Source organism: Sinocyclocheilus rhinocerous, unplaced genomic scaffold (genome assembly GCF_001515625.1).
Source record: "Sinocyclocheilus rhinocerous isolate Xijiao unplaced genomic scaffold, SAMN03320098_v1.1 scaffold430, whole genome shotgun sequence".
Lineage (NCBI taxonomy): Eukaryota > Metazoa > Chordata > Actinopteri > Cypriniformes > Cyprinidae > Sinocyclocheilus > Sinocyclocheilus rhinocerous.
Genome location: NW_015668442.1, coordinates 55,059 through 73,348, shown reverse-complemented (window position 1 = coordinate 73,348; position 18,290 = coordinate 55,059). Strand labels below are relative to the sequence as shown.

Genomic DNA, 18,290 nt, shown 5'->3' with positions numbered 1-18,290 from the left:
TTTATACCAAGTTTATATATATAATTTTATACATTATTAATTATAATATAAAATAATAATTCAAAAATAATAAAATAACAAAAATTATTTTTAACCACTATTTTAACAATACATTGCCACAACTATTACACATTTTTTTCCCACACACACAACAAATGACATGCATAACACTGACAATAATTTTCTTGCCTCTGGAATACATTGTTATTTTTATTTACCAAAATATATTGTAAGTGTGGAAAAATATATTTTTGCCATAGGATACAACTGTGGTGGTCCGTCCTTTTCCATATGGTCCGAGCACAGTCTCCATGTACGGCAGCCATGCACCCGCTGTACTGCCTGACCCCACCGGCCGAGCTGAACAGATCCTGGACTGGCACTTCTAATCTCGTCACCCAAGGTTGGCTCCAAGAGCGCTATGGTTTCAAGCACCTAACAGAGAGCTTTTGTTTGAGATCAGGCAGGCCTGCAGGAATGAGGGAAGCCACAGGACATTAAAACTGGCCAGCAGAAATCTGGCCACATCTGCCAACAAGAGCAGCTGATGTGTAATAATACAGCTTTTCAGTATGTCTTGTCATTCCACACTGCTCCTGTGATGGACACTGTACCAGCAGGTGAACATTTCTACTAGCAATAGTAGTCTAGTACTCAAGTACATGCAAAGCATTTTTGTGAATCACTGATTCTTCCAATAGCAAATGAGCCTAATATTTCTACACTCTTAAAAATAAAGGTGCTTCAAAAGGTTCTTCAAGCGATGCCATAGAAGAACCATTTTTGGTTCCACAAAGAACCATTCAGTCAAAGGTTCTTTAAAGAACCATCTCTTTCTTACCTTTTTATAATCTGAAGAACCTTCTTTCGCCACAAAGAACCTTTTGTGAAACAGAAAGGTTCTTCAGATGTTAAAGGTTCTTTATGGAACCATTTAGACAAAAAGGTTCTTCTATGGCATCGTGAAGCACCTTTATTTTTAAGAGTGTAGCAGGAAAACAACAAAAACAAAAGCTAGCTGTAGTTACACATTAATGTAAGCTAACATCTTTTACATTTTTTGGATTCAGGTTTTAACAAAGAAAACAGAGTATTATTGTAACATGATAGTACAGATCAATCAAAATACACACACACAGTTCACATTTCACATTACAACAAAGAAAGCTTGTTTAGCTCAAGAGCTCATTAGCTTTGCTACGACACACGTCCATTTAGCTCATCGGGAGGAGTTTATCATTATCAGAAATGCATTTCGAGGCCTGCTGGTGTTCGTTACATTGTAAAACGGGCTTGATGTGAACTGGCACACGCTACAGGAATGCGATCTTCCTGAGAGCTGCCAGATATTCAGTTACTGTGATGGGACAGGAGCATTAGCTTATGCAAAATACAGATACCATAGTAGTTGAATGGACCATGCTAATCCATTAAAACATCACAAGAAATTCTTAATGTTACTGTCTTTCTTCAAAAGACCTAGCAACACTTGTGGTCTTCATTTACTCAATATTATGGAAAAATGCATAAATAAATGCTAAAATAAAAAAGTTACAAATTTCTAGACTTTTTTAAAAAATTAATTATTAGCTTATGCAAAATACAGATACCATAGTAGTTGAATGGACCATGCTAATCCATTAAAACATCACAAGAAATTCTTAATGTTACTGTCTTTCTTCAAAAGACCTAGCAATAATTGTGGTCTTCATTTACTCAATATTATGGAAAAATGCATAAATAAATGCTAAAATAAAAAAGTTACAAATTTCTAGACTTTTTAAAAAAATTAATTATTTAATATAGGTATACATATTTTTGTTATATTGTACTTTAAGGTGTAAGAGGTCCTTTTATATTATAATATCAGTTGTAAAAATCTAAAAACATTTACTTAAAAGTGAAAATATAAATCTGAATAAAAGAAATAATAAATGATAAAAGTAAAAAGGGTATTACACTATACATTAGCATAAATAAAAAAAGATAAATCAATTTAAAAAATGTAAATAAAGAAATGTATGATATAAAATGTCCCAAAATTTATACAGACTGTTTCAGCAAGCAAATAAATAAATACATAAAATATAAAATTAAATTAAAACCAGCCTAAAGTGGGTTGCTGGTCTTAGCTGGCCATAAAACTGGTCAGTCTGGTTTGAAGGTTTTTTTTTTTTTTAGAGGTTTTGGCCACTTGTCAGCTAGTCAGGCTGGGGGATCAAATGGTTGACCACCTAAACCAGGTTAACCCAGCAAAGACCAGCAAACCACCTTATGCTATTCATATTACCTTGTTTCTGGCCACAGCATTTACTTAAGTTAGGACAAAAATCCAATTTCCAAAATCCATGTTTTTGGACAGACTTGAACCTAATTTAAAATTCAATCAAATGTACTCAAATTAACAAACAACAATGGCCAAAAAATAAATAAATAATCCCACTGTACAACCTGCACTATAGTATTTTGGAGACAATTTATGATTTTTTATCATATTCATATTACCTTGTTTCTGGCCACAGCATTTACTTAAATTAGGACAAAAATCCAGTTTCCAAAATCCATGTTTTTGGACAGACTTGAACCTAATTTAAAATTCAATCAAATGTACTCAAATTAACAAACAACAATGACCAAAAAATAAATAAATAATCCCACTGTACAACCTGCACTATAGTATTTTGGAGACAATTTATGAATTTTTATCATTAATGTTTTTGGAAATTTAAATATATACATTTTGAAAATATGATTTATTAAATAAAAGCAAATACTTAAAAAATAAACGGCACCATTATTCATTCTTTAGAGTATTGCAGTTTTTTGTAAGAGCTACATCACAAAATAAGCATGAAAGAACCATCTGAAAGCCTCTGATCTAAAACCAGCCAGGTCATCTTGTTTTCCAAGGGTGAATAAATGAGAAAACACCTGTAACTTCCTGCATGAGTTCCTGTGGCTCTGGTCTGTGTGTGATGTTGTGTAGGTGCCCTCCACTGGTTGAGCTGCCTTACAGATTCCACCGCTGCCTGCTGGGCCAAACAGATGATGGGACATACCATGAATTATGATGCTTTTCATCCCGATTTTTGGTGCAGAAGATATTCCTCATCATTTCTGCACTTTGATACGGGAAGACACTGCAGATCTGATCTGAATATAAATTATGAATCAAAAATGTGTGAGTACTCACCTGTCGTTTGATTGGTGGGAGCAGTTTGAATGGCAGGGGCTGGGGTTAGAAGTCCTGCCCCTTACCAAGATGGGGGGCTGGAAGGGTATAAAATGTATTTTGCTGGCCAGTCAAGCATAAGGAAGTCAAAAGCCCGTTTGCTGGTTGCTTTATGTCTGCTGCACAGTTTCCCACATAGACCTGTGCTAAAGATGCTGTCACGGTAAGTCAATGATGATCGATTCATAACAACCGATATCTCTGAAATTGACATCAGGGGAATAACTGATAGCTAAATGAGCAATTATTTATCAATATATATCAAGAATGAGCAGTGGATTGGTTTATCAATGTGCTTGAATGAGGAGTTTTTATGTTTATGCATTTATTTAAAGCAGCTTGCATTGAATTCAAAGTACATGCATTCATTCTTACATTCCTTAGGAATCAAACCCATAACTTTGGTGTTCCTAGCACTGTGTTTAAGCTGCAGGAATGATTTTTTTAATAGACTAAAAGCATGTTTTGTGTAGGATTTGATGCATATGACTTATATCTGGTTTAAAAGTCTGTGTTACTCTAATAATTTAATGCTGGGAATCTCGTTTAATAATAAAATGTGATATAATGTCTGATAACTGAATGCTTTATGATTAAAACATGCAAACTCGGTGCTAAGTATTACTTTTAACAATTACTTGTGTTTTTAAAAAGCCAAATCGATGAATTAAGTTGTATGCAAGTTCAAATAATATTAAAAGCATGCATTTCCCAAGAGAATTGTTGGATTTTAATGCCCATTTTCAGCTGCTTTTGAGAATCTGCATGAGAAATAGCTAATTTCAGGGTTGAATGTGCTTATTCTGGACTCTTATCCTTTTGCTTTCACAGAAATCTTGTAATTGCTTCAGTGGCTGTTGTGTTTCTGGCGTCCACCGTATCAACGGCTCCTGTTGAAGGTATGAGCTCTTTTCCCAAAGGGATTATTTAATGACACACTCCTATGTTTAACATACAGCGCCCATGTTCATTAAACTGCTCAATTATTTCTCCGGACAGATAAGGAGCCTGAGGAAAATGACTTTGAGGCTGAAGAGGGTGAAGAAGAACTGTCTGAGGAGGAAGAGGGTAGGGGATGAAGTTCTTTTAGATGTTACTTCATCAACATCCCGATGAGAGCCGATCGTACCACATCAAGAAGCTCATATTGTCGTTTGACACTAGATGTGATCCTGCAAAAGGACAAAATGAGAAGTTAATACTATAATGTTCATGATAAACGGTTTTAAAGTAAGCATGAATTTCTTTAAAAAATCCGTTCGGATTCATAAACCCATAAACACATCAAAGAGTGTAAATACAAAGTCTCAAAGAGAAAATAAAAGAGCATTTAACTTAAAACAGATCAGTGAATTCTAAACTCTGTGGACTCATATTATTCTGATAACAGTCTGCGAGGGATTCGGGACAGAAAGAGGAGAAGGGTAAAACAAAGGAGCGGTTGTTATAAACTGTATCGATTTTCCCTTTTCTTTACAGATGATGATGACTCCAAAGGTCAGCATATGAAGGGTGGGTGACAAGTTCACAACTTACCACCATTGTGCAAAACCTCAGTCATCTTTAATAATCACATAATATGTCATAAGTTACTTCAAAAGTCAGTCTTTTTTAATGAGGCTGAGCTATTCGAAACATTTGGGGTTCTGCCATAATCAGAAATTACACTTACAAAAAAGTACTGTGGTATTTTTGTCTTGTATTCTGTGATTTTTGGACATGGGATCAATGATAATACTTTGTTTTTCTAAGCTTGATCATTAAGATTTTAAAGTATGGTAACCATACAGTATCATAGTATATATATCAAAGCAGCATGCTATTATATGTTTTTTTTTTTGGACAACATATTCTTTTGAGTACTTTGGAGTATCATGGTAATACCATGATATTCCTAACAAAAATATTGTGATGTGAAAACCTAGTGCAGTGATGGTAATCTTATCGAACTTCGATATATACCATGATACTGAAATTCATGTATCATAATATTTTATATTTACAGTATTTGCAACATTCCTACAAGAGTACATGGATTTCAGTACCATAATATATTTTAAAATACCATGGTATTGCCATCTGATACAACCATAGTACCATAGTACTTTTTGTAAGGTAATTAAGATATATATATATAAAAAATTTGGGGTCGGTATTATTTTTTTTTATATAACAGTATACTATGCTCACCAACACTGCATTTATTTGACCAGAAATACAGTAAAAACAGTAATATTGTGAAAAATATTACAATTTTAAATAATTGTCTTCTATTTGAATATATTTCAAAATAAAATACTTGTGAAGTCACATGACCCTTCAGAAATCATTATGCAAAGAAAACATTTCTTATTTTTATCAATGTTGAAAACAGTTGTGTTGCTCAATATTTTTGCAGAAACTGATCAATTTTTTCAGGATTCTTTGATAAATAGAAAGATCAAAATCACAGCATTTATTTGGAACAGAAATCTTACATAACATTACCGAAATCTTTACTGTCAGTTTTGATCAATTTAATGCATAATTTCTGTTAAAGACTAAATTGACTGACCCCAAATTTTCGATAAATTACAGTGTTAAAGACTAAAGACTGATGTTACTCTTGTATTCAACTTGTAGCATTTAGTTCTAATGTGGTAGCGACATTGCAAAAACTAAAATCCGATCTAAAATGCACATAAAAGCCAATAAAAGCAACTTAAAATCTATATAGCTGCTTTATACAAGATGCAAAACCCCTTAAGCACATGTAAAATGAGTGTCTGTCCTTTCAGAAGCCACCTGGCCGGAATAGATTGATTGACCTGTGAGAAATGATCTCTGGGAATCTTAAGAATATGTTTCTTGTTCCTCTCCCTCTTTTCCCAAAGGAGCCGGATCGCAGCAGGCCACTGCAGCACCCAGAGGCTTGGGTAAGGTGAAGCTAATCCTCTTTAGAGCTGGAGGCAGAGAACACTGAACCTCTCAGCACTGGAAAATAGTTCACTGGGTGCACCCTACTCAGTAAGCAAAGTCAATCAGTACTTAATCTGGTTTAGGGATCAGGTATGTGGGGATTTTAGCTACGGTGGCTGAACGGCATTGCTCGATTTGTTAATAAATGTGGAAAGACGAAACATCGGGTGCACAGATCCGTGCAAAACAGAGGCCTGTAGCGCAGGGAGATTGCATGTTTGTGTGGCCGATGTTTCAGGACCTTGTTTAGACTGAAGGGCTGTTTTTCTCCAAGGTATAACTCCTGGCAGCGCCGTGGCAGGCGAATCCCCAAACGGTAAGGAAAGTCTACTCGATAACGCAAAAACAAGTTCTGTTCGGAGTGCATTAGCCTCTCATGGCCTCTGGTGAAAGGTGAATTTGTTGAAAGCTCAATGGCCACTTTTCAGGCCTTTCTGAAGTCCAATACATCTTTTGACAAAACCTTTGCTCTTGTTTCCCAGGTCAGAAACTTAATGGAGGCACTCAAACTGGCCAAGTCTGTAAGTGTGAACCTGATCTATCAGGGGCAAAACTTTCACACAAGTCGCACTTTAGAAAAGCAACACCGACTGACCTTATGTAGGAAATGCACTACAGAGCTACAATATACGCACAGGGTCGTAGCGGAACATCAGGAGGTCAAATCTAGATATCAGAAACTAAACTAGTGTTTTTGTCATTACAGCATCAGGCAGTACATCAACAGCTTCAAATGGAGCTTCAAACGGTAACCAGCATTTCAATCAGAATATTATAAAACCTGCTGCTGTAAAAAAGCCTAATATTACCTAATTTGACGATGCTGAGTTCAAAAATATCAATAAAAACTTCACATAAACTTTCACAAAATTATGTATTTATCTGCTTTAATGCACTTATGAAACAACAAAAGCAGCCAAATGTCAAAGGTTTTCACAAAAACAAGAATTCAAAATGTATAATTTAACTTACAATCTGCAAAGAATTATAAAAATGTTCAAATATGTTTTCACAAAATCTGTCATTTTCTGTTGCTGTTTGAATGTAGGAAAACATTCACAGATCTAGATCATGCTTGCATTTTCTTCTGTTGCTGGCCTTAATTCTAACCTTGAAATTATTGGCTGAGAATTTAACAAATAGTTGTACTGGGCTCAGAGAAAGATAGTAATATTGTCTTTATGGCCGTTTTTCCACTGATTAAGGGATAATTGAAGACTTCCTAACCTTACAAATGGTTGTAGAATGCAAAAATGCTACAAAATGCACATTGTATTTTGTGAGAAAATGACATGCTAGAGCAAAATAGGCACTATTTTTGGAATCAGCACCCCAAAAAAAAAAAACAACAACATTGGATTTCATTCTGAAAATGTGATGCAGGGTAGTGAATTATTAGTTTTGTTGTTTAATTAAACCACTAACTGCATGTCATTGGATTACTGGAGCATTTTCAGTATTGACGGCTATCCTTTATTGCTGTCCTCTCAGAAATATTTATTTGTGGGTTACAGGAAGTAACGGAAGAGACGGGTACTCTCGCCCATCTGGCTCTAGTTCTCATGGTACTGCACCTGTTCAGCTGCTGTATATGCTTTTCTTTTTGCCCTAACAAGTCGACTGCCTAATCACTGTATTTATTTCACTTACAGATGCAAGTTATGGTGGACAAGATGGGTCCAAATCAGAGATAGTTCCTCCAGGTACCTGATCACTGATTCTGGCCTAAAAAAAAGAAAAGAAAAAGCAAGTTACACATTTATATGGCATGGCATAAATACTAGCTATATACACTAAAAATACTAAAAGGTTTAATACTACTATTAAATTTTTTTTATATAATATATAACAATTTAACAATAACAAAAGTTTGGGGTCGGAGTAAAAGTATTAATTTCTTTAAAAAAATTTAAATAAAAATAAATTAATTAATTAATTGTTAAACAGTAGTGCATAACATGAAGAGTGATAAAGGGAATTGTTCTCAGGTGTAGGAGCTGGAGGAGCAGGTGCTAATGGAGGTTCAGGATCTAAAGTCCCTGGTAATGACATTTAGAAACAAAATTATTGTTCAAAATATGATCTCAAATATTTGAAATTTTAGAAGAAAAAAATAAAACATCGCTAGAGAAACCCAATATGTTTAATTTGTTTCAGGCACAGACGGGGGCGTCCATTCAGTGTCCATTTCTGTTGGTAAGAGGTTGTTCTTTTTATCTTAAGGCAGCCGTGCCTTATAATGTGTGTTTATATTATGCACATACAATCAAAATATAGCATTCACTTCACAATGAGATATCTTTGTCAATCTCACAGTGTCATCAGGTCAAGGGTCATCAGGCCACACAGCAGCAGGTCATGGGTCCACAGTGATATCCAGCCACACGTTTGGCCGACCTTCAGCAGGACAGATGTCAGACGGTGTGGGTGTAGTTTCCTCTGAGGTCCAATCACAGCCTGCAGGTATTTCAATCAAAAAGATGGAATAGTTCACCCAAAACTGAAAATTTGCTGAAAATGTACTGACCCTCAGGCCATCCAAGTTGTAGATGTGCATTAAAGATGAGCTTCTTCACTAAAACAGATCTGGAGAAATTTTGCATCACTTGCGGTGAATGGGTGCCGTCAGAATGAGAGTCCAAACAGCTGATAAAAACATCACAATAATTCACACGACTCCAGCCCATCAATTCACTTCTTGTAGAGCTGCATGTTCGTAAGCAACAAATCCATCGTTAACCAGTTTTTAACTTCAAACCGTTGTTTCTGGCCTAGATACCAAAATTCATAATGCTTCCTCCAGTTAAAAAGTCCATCCCCTGTTGTCCTCTCACATCAAAATCCACCAAAATATTTATTTAGGACAGTTTTGGACTGTTTTCCCTTGTAAACGGTGCTTGATCTGTGCATATTTCTCTCCTGATTATGACGCTTTCACTGGAGGAAGCAATATTGGAAGTCGTGGCCTAATGGTTAGAGAGTCGGACTCGTAACCCAAAGGTTGGTGTGTGTGCACTTTGGATGGGTTAAATGCAGAGCACTAATTCCAAGTATGGGTCACGTCACTTTCATTATGGATAGAGGACTCATGCTTTAGCTGTGTGTAGTGTGGTTTGAAGTTAAAAACATTTTAATGATAGATTTGTTTCTTACAAACATGCAGCTTTTCACTATACAAGACATTAATTGATGAACTGGAGTTGTGTGGATTACTTGTAAGTTATTGCGATGTTTTTATCATCTGTTTGGATTCTCATTCTGACGGCACCCATTCACTGAGTCGGACTCGTAACCCAAAGGTTGCGGGTTTGAGTCTCGTACCGGCAGGGATTGTAGGTGGGGGGAGTGAATGTACAGCGCTCTCTCCCACCTTCAATACCACGACTGAGGTGCCCTTGAGCAACCCCCAACTGCTCCCCGGGCGCCGCAACATAAATGGCTGCCCACTGCTCCGGGTGTGTGTTCACGGTGTGTGTGCACTTTGGATGGGTTAAATGCAGAGCACTAATTCCAAGTATGGGTCACGTCACTTTCATTATGGATAGAGGACTCATGCTTTAGCTGTGTGTAGTGTGGTTTGAAGTTAAAAACATTTTAATGATAGATTTGTTTCTTACAAACATGCAGCTTTTCACTATACAAGACATTAATTGATGAACTGGAGTTGTGTGGATTACTTGTAAGTTATTGCGATGTTTTTATCATCTGTTTGGATTCTCATTCTGACGGCACCCATTCACTGCAGAGGATCCATTGGTGAGCAAGTGATGTAATGCTATATTTCTCAAAATCTGTTTCAATGAAGAAACTAACTTATCTACTCCTCTTGGATGGCCTGAGGGTGACTAAATTTTCAGCAACTTTTCAATTTCGGGTGAACTATTCCTTTAAATATAATTTTATATTTATTACATATAAGGCTTCAAGTAAAAGATCTATGCAAAAGTTATACAATCATAATGCTCTTTGCATGTGTGTTCAGGGTCAGAGGGATTCGCTCCACATACAGATGGCTCACAGTATGAAAATGGTATGTGTATAACAGGTTCTTGCTATTGTATCTCATGGAGGTCATTTCTTACTTTTTAAATGCTTTACACAATTATCAAGAACACATCTTGTCTTCTTGCATCAGGGGAAACCGCTCATGATGGATCTCAAATAGAGTCTCCAGGTGATGAACATTAAAGTTTACACACAGTTTACAAAATGTTTTCTATTAAATGATCATTTATATCATAATTATGTCATTTTTATCTTGTACATTCAGAAATCCCTGAGATAGAATCTAACGGTGAGTGTTATTGCGTGTTAATGCACATCAAATAGTAGTGTGCATCATATTAATCAGAATGAGTGATGTAGTCATTTTAATCGGGTTCCTCTCATAGGCAATGGACACAAACAGCTTCTGAATGGAGGAGAAACAGGATTTACAGGTGAGGAAACAATGAATATATGGTTTTAACCGACTGACATTTCATATGACACAAAAGATAAAAACTGACTAACGGTCTCTGATGTTAATTTGCTGTTTTTGTTGCAGGCTTGGATCATTTCATGGCAGGCACATCTCAGATACAAGGAACAGGTATAAAAGCATGATTTCAAATCCTACCATGGAAAAACCATTCATTTCTGAGATAAAAAGTATACTTACACTGTTTTCAATTTAAAAAAATGAACTTCTCTTCATGTGTTTGTCATATGTACGTATGCAGGTGGTTTTGATTCATTTGGCACAAGCCCTCACCTGGAAATTACAGGTAAACATCAGTTCAACTCTTCTGCCCTACAAAAGCAAAAAACACATTTTGAGTTATTGAGTTAAACCCAAAACCAAAACACTGATCAGAAGCTTCTACACTACTGTTCAAAACCTTGGGGTCAGTAAGATTTTTTATTTATTTATTTTTTTAAACTGAAACTTTTTTTTAACAACAATGCCTTGTTGTTTAAATTTGACCAAACACTGAACTTTGTATCACAGGAATAAATAACATTTTAAAAGTATTCAAATTAAAACTAAAAATTTGACAATATTACTGTTTTTACTGTATTTTTGATCAGACGTCTTTTAAAAACATTTAAAAAATTGACTGACCCCAACTTTTAAACAAAAGTGTATACATTTAACATCAAAAACTCTATACATATTCACTAAATAATAATGTGAGCATCAGACCATACTAGGACCTCAAACATTTCATTACAAATTTTCATTGCAGGCATATTAGATCAGTCAAGCCATGACTTCCTTATTGGCTTAATGGGTGAGCATTTCTTTGTTCTCATTAATTAGTGGAAGGAATACTGAATGTCGATTCTCAGTATGGACCAGAATGTCTCCCTCTACAGGTGGAACAGGAGAGAGCTTTGGTCCAGACACCCAAACAGACGGGCTAGGTACGCTTTTAGACCTCTTAGACACTCCTCCAGACGTTCCACCCACATGCCTAGTAACTGACGCTGTAATATCTTTCATAATATCTCCAGGCACGGCTGATAATGGAGCCCAATCAAAATCACCAGCTGATACAACAGGTAAACTGATGTTAAACAACATTCTCACCAAAAATCCTGCATGGTCTGGTGGAAAGTGACATAAAATGCTGAAAGTGTGTCAAATCTTAATTGAAGTTTAATCTGATTTTTACAGATTCCTCAGTAGCCTTTGACACAATGTCACATCCGGGTCATTCCTTCTTAGATTATTCAGGTAGGACAACTATTTTAGTAAAACTTTGCAACAAGGTCTCATTTGTTAAAGGAATAGTTCACCCAAAAAGAAAAATTCTGTAGATTTTCTCACCCTCGAGCCATCCAAGATGTATATAAGGTTTTTTCTTTAACAGATATTGAGAAATGTAGCATTACATCACTTGCTCACCAATGGATCCTCTGCAGTGAATGGGTGCCGTCAGTCCAAACAGATGATAAAAAAAAATCACAATTATCCACAAGTAATCCACATGACTCCAGTCCATCAGTTTACAACTTAAGCGAAAAGCTGCATGGACTCTCATTTTGACGGCACCCATTCATAATGCTAAATTTCTCAAATTCTGTTTTGATGAAGAAACAAACTCATTTACATCTTGGGCTAAGAGTAAATTTTTTCAGCAAATGTTCATTTTTTTTGGTGAACTATTCCTTTAACATTAGTTCATGCAATAGCTAACTAACAACAAACTTACAATTAGCAGTATATTTACTTACATACTTGCAGCATCTATTAATCTTTGTAAATGTTAATAAAAAGGTAATAAAAATGCAATTGTTAAATGTATTAGTAAATGTTGAAATTAACGATGTACAATATTTCTACAGCTTTTTCTAACTAATAGTGAACAATACTTATATGGCATTTATTATTCTTATTTATTGTTAACTAATGTAGTTAACCAATGTTAATAAATGGATCTTTATGGTAAAGTATTAGCCCTATTTTCAATTACAAAAAACCCAAAACAAAATATATATGAGATACAATATTATATTTAACAGTTTTGTTGTTCTCCTCAGATGGTGGGGCAGATAATAATGGTGCCGATTTACCTGATACAAATGGTAAGTTACAGTCAACATGTAACCTCACCTTTCCTTGCTGGAAAATCCCGATTAAAGTAGTTGTTGGCTACTTTTCCATGGTCCAAGCTGTTTTAGGTGGTTGACCACCGGCAGGGATTTCATCATACAGTATTATTTTGACACATAATTCATAACTGCATTACAGGAAATGGAAACGGTCGGCACAAACCTGTGGTAGACATACAGAAAGGTATGTTGAAATGTCTATAAAAACATATGAAACCTATAAACGAGAGAGAACTGCAGTGTGTGTCTGGATTCGTTCACAGGTGACCCTCCAGGCGTTCATCTCGACATCAGTATGTATCTAGCAATAAAACAAACACAACTAATCAACACACAATCACAACGTCATATTATTGACAGACTAATATCCTGGAATCGATGTGAATATTCCCAAATGTCTTTCCAAACAGGCGGAACAGGCCATCAGGACGCTGCAACAGAGATGCATCACACAGCTGGTACTATATTACCTGGTTCTATGAAATCACTGAAAGTCAATTGATTTGTTAGCCATAATTCAATTTTTATGCGTCTTCTCTTGGCTAGTCTGTCTAGAGTGGTGGGGTTGTGTGGGTTTACCAAATGCTTGTGCTCAATACGGAAAATATTTCTCATGGCAGGTTTAAAGCCATGAAATCAAATATCAGAGTTTTGTGGATTTTTAGTTCACATCACATCTATTTGCTAGTAGTAGTGCCCATTTTAAAAAAGTGGGGAAACCTAGTTATTTAAACATTAGTTAAAATGTCAACCTATTCACTTGTAATGTCTTGCCTTAAATGAAATGTTGCCTACCTAGACATCATTGGTTTGCTCACACAGTGAGGTAGGCAGCATTACTTTATGCATTTATAAAGTTCTTTGTTTTACCCAAATATCGAAGGTATTGGGGAAAACAACCCCAGAATGATTTGAGGGGAACTCAGTGAATAAACCCATCCAAAATTACTTGAAATATAGGCCTGCCTTTATTTCAGTGAATACTGAGAGTAGTTCTTAAAGAGTTAAAGCTTGTGCTGTTTTTATGCACATTAGACTTGTCATTCACCTACCAGCATGCTAACTTCAAACTTATGAGTTAGGTCTTCCAAATACTATTTTACATATAGAAGGCACCTGTCTATTTAGACAACTAGGTATCCCACTAGATTTTGGAACAGCGCTAATAAGTCATCACCAATCATCTTTACACATATATTAATCAAATATGAATCTACTTAGCCCCTTTAGAAACTATTTTTCTTGTTGCTGTTATTTTCAGTTGGTGCGCTTGATCAAAGTGACCACACTCTCAGTCCTTACGCTGACACGACTGGTAAGCAACCACATATAGAAGCCTGTTTCCACCACAGATTTAAAAAAAAATGAATAAAAAAGACTGTTAATTCTGATTTTTTAATCACACAATTTGGACTTTCTTGCAATTCTGAAGAATTCTGAGAATTCAGGAATCAGAATTCTGAATTTTTCTCGCGATTCCAAATTTACATATCACAATTCTGTTTTTTTTTCACCACAAAATAAAATATTAATTTTGTCATTCTTGCAATTGCGAGTTTATATCTCGTAATTCTGACTTTATATTTCACATTTCTGAAAAAAAGTCTAAATTATGAATTGTGAGAAAAAAGCCAGAATTATATTAATTACAGACTTCCATAATAATCCTTATAGATCAGTTTAATAAGTTAAATAATAATTATAATAAAATAATTAACTTATTTATTTTTAAAATGCATCTCTCTTTGCTTCTTTGTTTTTTTAAAGATAAATTTTTAATATTATAATTATTTTCAAATTATTTGTATGTAAAGCACTTTAAATTACCATTGTGTTTGAAATGTGCTACAAAAAATAAACTCGCCTTGGCTTCTCAAAGGATTTGACGGTGTCACCGGTGCAAGCATGCAGACAGATATGGCAGGTATTCTCTTTAAAATGTTACCAAACATACACCATGAGTGAATGTAAAAGCAGCACTGGTCTTTGTGCACGTACCTGTAATAATGGAGCTGACACTGTGATCAGGTGCGGCAGGTGATCTAGTGACTGACGGACAGACTCAAACAGACATGACAGGTGAGTACAACACATTATGCAAAGAAATAATTCAAGTAAATATGAAATATTTATGACATGCTCTTTCCTGTTATTCAGGGCAGGGACACTTAGCTGTGACAGATGGCGTGCCAAATTACACAGGTAACCACGTTTCCTCAGCACATCCAGACACATGTCAGTCAATCACTCATGCGAGGGTTTCATGTGTAGTGTGTGTTTCTAAAAAGCAGATTCTGAGCGTGCGACTGGGACTGGATTTACAGGTGAGTGACCTTTAGATTATATGAATAAATCAGAATGACCAAGGCACAGATAATATAAAGGTTCAGAAAATATGGATATAAATATATATATATGTAATAATCAGCTGAAGTAACAAACTGTATGATTTTTTATGTTGGCATTTCAAATGTTCTTGTCAAACTTTCAGATGCCTCAGAGACACATAGTAGCATGGTTCAGACAGACTTACCAGGTAAATTACGTTTGAAAACATCTGCCTCATCAGGTGGACTAACCATCCAGGTAAGCTGCCCTTATAAAAATGTACCATGGTAAACGTAGTTTCTGCAGATGATACTGAAAGCCCGTTTGAAGGGAATTCTACCATTTTACAGTACAATAACAATGATATATGGTGGAAACTATGATTACCAAAGTCAATTTTTGCAAGGGTTTGCTTACAATGCAGAAATTGTGTCAAAAGTTTATTAAAAGTTAAAAATGAAACAAACCTTTCTTAAACTCAACTCCAGTCACAGGGGATCCATTCACAGGGGTTTCCTCACAGACAGATGCCATGGGCACAGGTGGGTGACACACACACACAGGTATTCCTATCATTATGGGGACATTCCATAGGCATAATGGTTTTTATACTGTGCCAACTTCATTTTCTATCCCCTTACCCTGCACTCCTCACACAAAGCTACATTTTTAGATTTTCAAAGAACTTCATTCTATATGATTTATAAGCTTGTTTCCTCATGGGGGCCTAAGAAATGTCCCCACAAGGTCAGAATTTACTGGTATTGCTATTGTTGTGGGGACATTTGGTCCCCATAACGTGGTGAATACCAGTACAAACACACTATAAGGAAAAAGTATATTTGCGATTTTTTTCATTTTTATTTTTAAGCTACAACTGAACCTCAAGGGACTCTCAGGAGTCCAAGTAAGGTTTTATATACATACACTACTGGTCAAATTCTTATTTTTTTAATGTCTCTTAATATCCATGTATCTTAAATCGTGTCAAAATGTCATTTTTGATACACACTACATCTCTAAACCTGCTTTACCTGCTAACCTGTACATATTCAAGTAAACAGGGTAAATTCATCAAATCAGTTGTTTTGATGTAAACCTCTGGTTTGTTCTCCTCTAACAGGCCAACCTGGTGCTACGGAACAGACACAGCCAGCTGGTAAGCTTCATGGGAGTTCAGACCTCCTTCACTTCAGTCACATGATTTATGATTCATTCTGATGATCTGTATCTTGCTTTCACCTCAAAGCCATGTCAAACCTGTCAAGGAAACACATCGTTCATAAAACTGAATGAAGAAAAATTCTAGAATAGAAATGAAATAGTGAATACCTTGTGAACAGAGTCATGTTTATGTCTGATTGAGATGCAAAAATGATAGAGTGTCTCCTGTGCTGATAAACAGATGCTCAACAGCTCTTCTCTTTTCTCTGTTTTGCTTGTTCTGTCCAGTATCAGCAGGTGAACAGTACCACACATCTGGTCAGGGTCCTGAAGGTGGGTCTGAAATTCTATATAAAAATATCTATAAAATTCATATATTCAAAACAAACGGCCCAAACAATCTAATTAATATTGGAAAAATACTTAATACTTAAATGTCAACACATTATGGCCCGGTTTCACAGACGGGGCTTAACTTAAGCCAGGACTAGGCCTTAGTTAAGATATTTAAACAGCTTTTATAAAAATGCCTTAGAAAAATGTTACAGGTGTGCATATTGAGACAGAACAATGGCACTGACATATTCAGATGTCAGAGCAAGATATTTTCAGTTGAGAGCGCAAACAAGCATTTTAGTCTGTGAAACCTTTAAGATAGACTACAGTTCAAAACTTTGGGGGTCAGTACATCTTTTTAAGAAATGAATGCTTTTAATTAGCAAGGATGCATTAAATTGATCAAAAGTGACAGAAAAGACATTTAGCTATAATGCTACAAAAGATCTCGATTTCAAGTAAATGCTGTTCCTTTGAACTTTCTATTCATCAAAGAATCATGAAAAAATGAAGGTTTCCACAAAAATATTAAGCAGCACAACTCTTTTAAAGGGGTCATATGGTGCGATTTCAAATTTTCCTTTCTCTTTGGAGTGTTACAAGCTGATTGTGCATAGATAAGATCCCTGAAGTTGCAAAGACTAAAGTCTCAAAACCAAAGAGATATTCTTTATCAAAGTTAAGACTCTGCCACGCCCCCTAAAACGGCTCGTTCTAACACGCCCCCACATATCTACCTCACTATGTGGAAATATTAGCATAATGGCGCCCAAATGTGCACGCAAAGAAAGAAGCCGTGGTTTCAGTAACTTAAAGCATGTCAACATATTCTGTTACACCAAATACACAAAATAATGATCTTTAAAAAAGCATCATATGACCCCTTTAAACAATAGCCTAATAAGAAGAAATGTTTCTTGAGCAGCAAATCAGCATATTAGAATGATTTCTGAAATAGCACGTGACACTGAAGACTGGAGTACTGAATTCAAAAAAATATATATTAAAAAAACATTTACATTTTTAAAATGTTTTACTATGGGCTATTTTTAATCTTACGGACCCCAAATGTTTAAACAGTAGTGTACATGGAACAGAAAGCACGTTATAGCCTATGAAATAATTTCAGTCCGTTCTCCTCGTGTTTCACTAAAGATGCTCGATGAATTTGGACACTGAAAAGCTTTAATGAAAAGCTATCATTAAGAAACCCAATTTTCTGCTTGTAAACGTCTGTCCAGCTAGTTTGGCCTCAATGAACTGATCTGTGCGCTTTTTGAAAGGTGCAGAAAATGTGGAACTGGAAGATACCTGCTGATTTCCACATGAAGCCGCGAGTGAGGTTTCTGTGCTACAGATTTCAGTGCACAGACCAGAACGCCTGGCAGAGGAACCCTGAACCCGCCCGCTAGACTTTAGCTCTCCTTTGTGTGTGTGTCCGTTTGTTTTATTTTTGACTATTTAAACATTCAGAGGATAACGTTACTGTAACTTAACTTTTTATTGCGCCTGTTTATAAAAGTGCCCTGTAAGTAGGCTATTTTATTCATTGGTACAACGAAAGAAAAAAAAACCAAAGGAGTCAAATGAAAGAGAAAAATCAGTATTTAAAACGTATTTGCTGTGTAAATTTAACGGTTGTTTCCCCCATAAATGTCGCTACTGTATTTTCTTG

The 18,290-nt window shown here is 35.6% G+C and overlaps 1 protein-coding gene across 1 annotated transcript; it reads left to right on the top strand.

Moving 5' to 3' along the window:
* The first annotated feature begins 291 nt into the window (after positions 1-291).
* LOC107734011 (uncharacterized PE-PGRS family protein PE_PGRS54-like) lies at positions 292-17,987 on the top strand. The gene is made up of 38 exons (XM_016545867.1): positions 292-403; positions 2,987-3,092; positions 3,360-3,395; positions 4,064-4,131; positions 4,232-4,300; positions 4,712-4,744; positions 6,106-6,147; positions 6,465-6,506; positions 6,673-6,711; positions 6,897-6,938; positions 7,705-7,755; positions 7,843-7,893; positions 8,179-8,232; positions 8,348-8,386; positions 8,507-8,653; positions 10,173-10,220; positions 10,326-10,364; positions 10,461-10,484; positions 10,582-10,629; positions 10,737-10,781; positions 10,912-10,956; positions 11,419-11,463; positions 11,549-11,734; positions 11,850-11,909; positions 12,716-12,760; positions 12,927-12,971; positions 13,051-13,080; positions 13,198-13,245; positions 14,049-14,102; positions 14,667-14,711; positions 14,816-14,866; positions 14,945-14,989; positions 15,079-15,111; positions 15,279-15,323; positions 15,604-15,657; positions 16,239-16,274; positions 16,568-16,612; positions 17,899-17,987. Exons 1-38 carry the CDS (start codon positions 292-294, stop codon positions 17,931-17,933), a joined length of 2,082 nt encoding a protein of 693 aa, XP_016401353.1. The 3' UTR covers positions 17,934-17,987.
* Positions 17,988-18,290: the final 303 nt, after the last annotated feature.

Excerpts from the sequence above, each read along its gene's own strand:
- LOC107734011 (XM_016545867.1), top strand. The coding sequence starts at position 292 with ATGGTCCGAGCACAGTCTCCATGTACGGCAGCCATGCACCCGCTGTAC. Across the intron at positions 6,507-6,672 it reads GGCAGGCGAATCCCCAAACG|GTCAGAAACTTAATGGAGGC; the intron begins GTAAGGAAAGTC and ends CTTGTTTCCCAG. Across the intron at positions 13,081-13,197 it reads AGGCGTTCATCTCGACATCA|GCGGAACAGGCCATCAGGAC; the intron begins GTATGTATCTAG and ends CTTTCCAAACAG.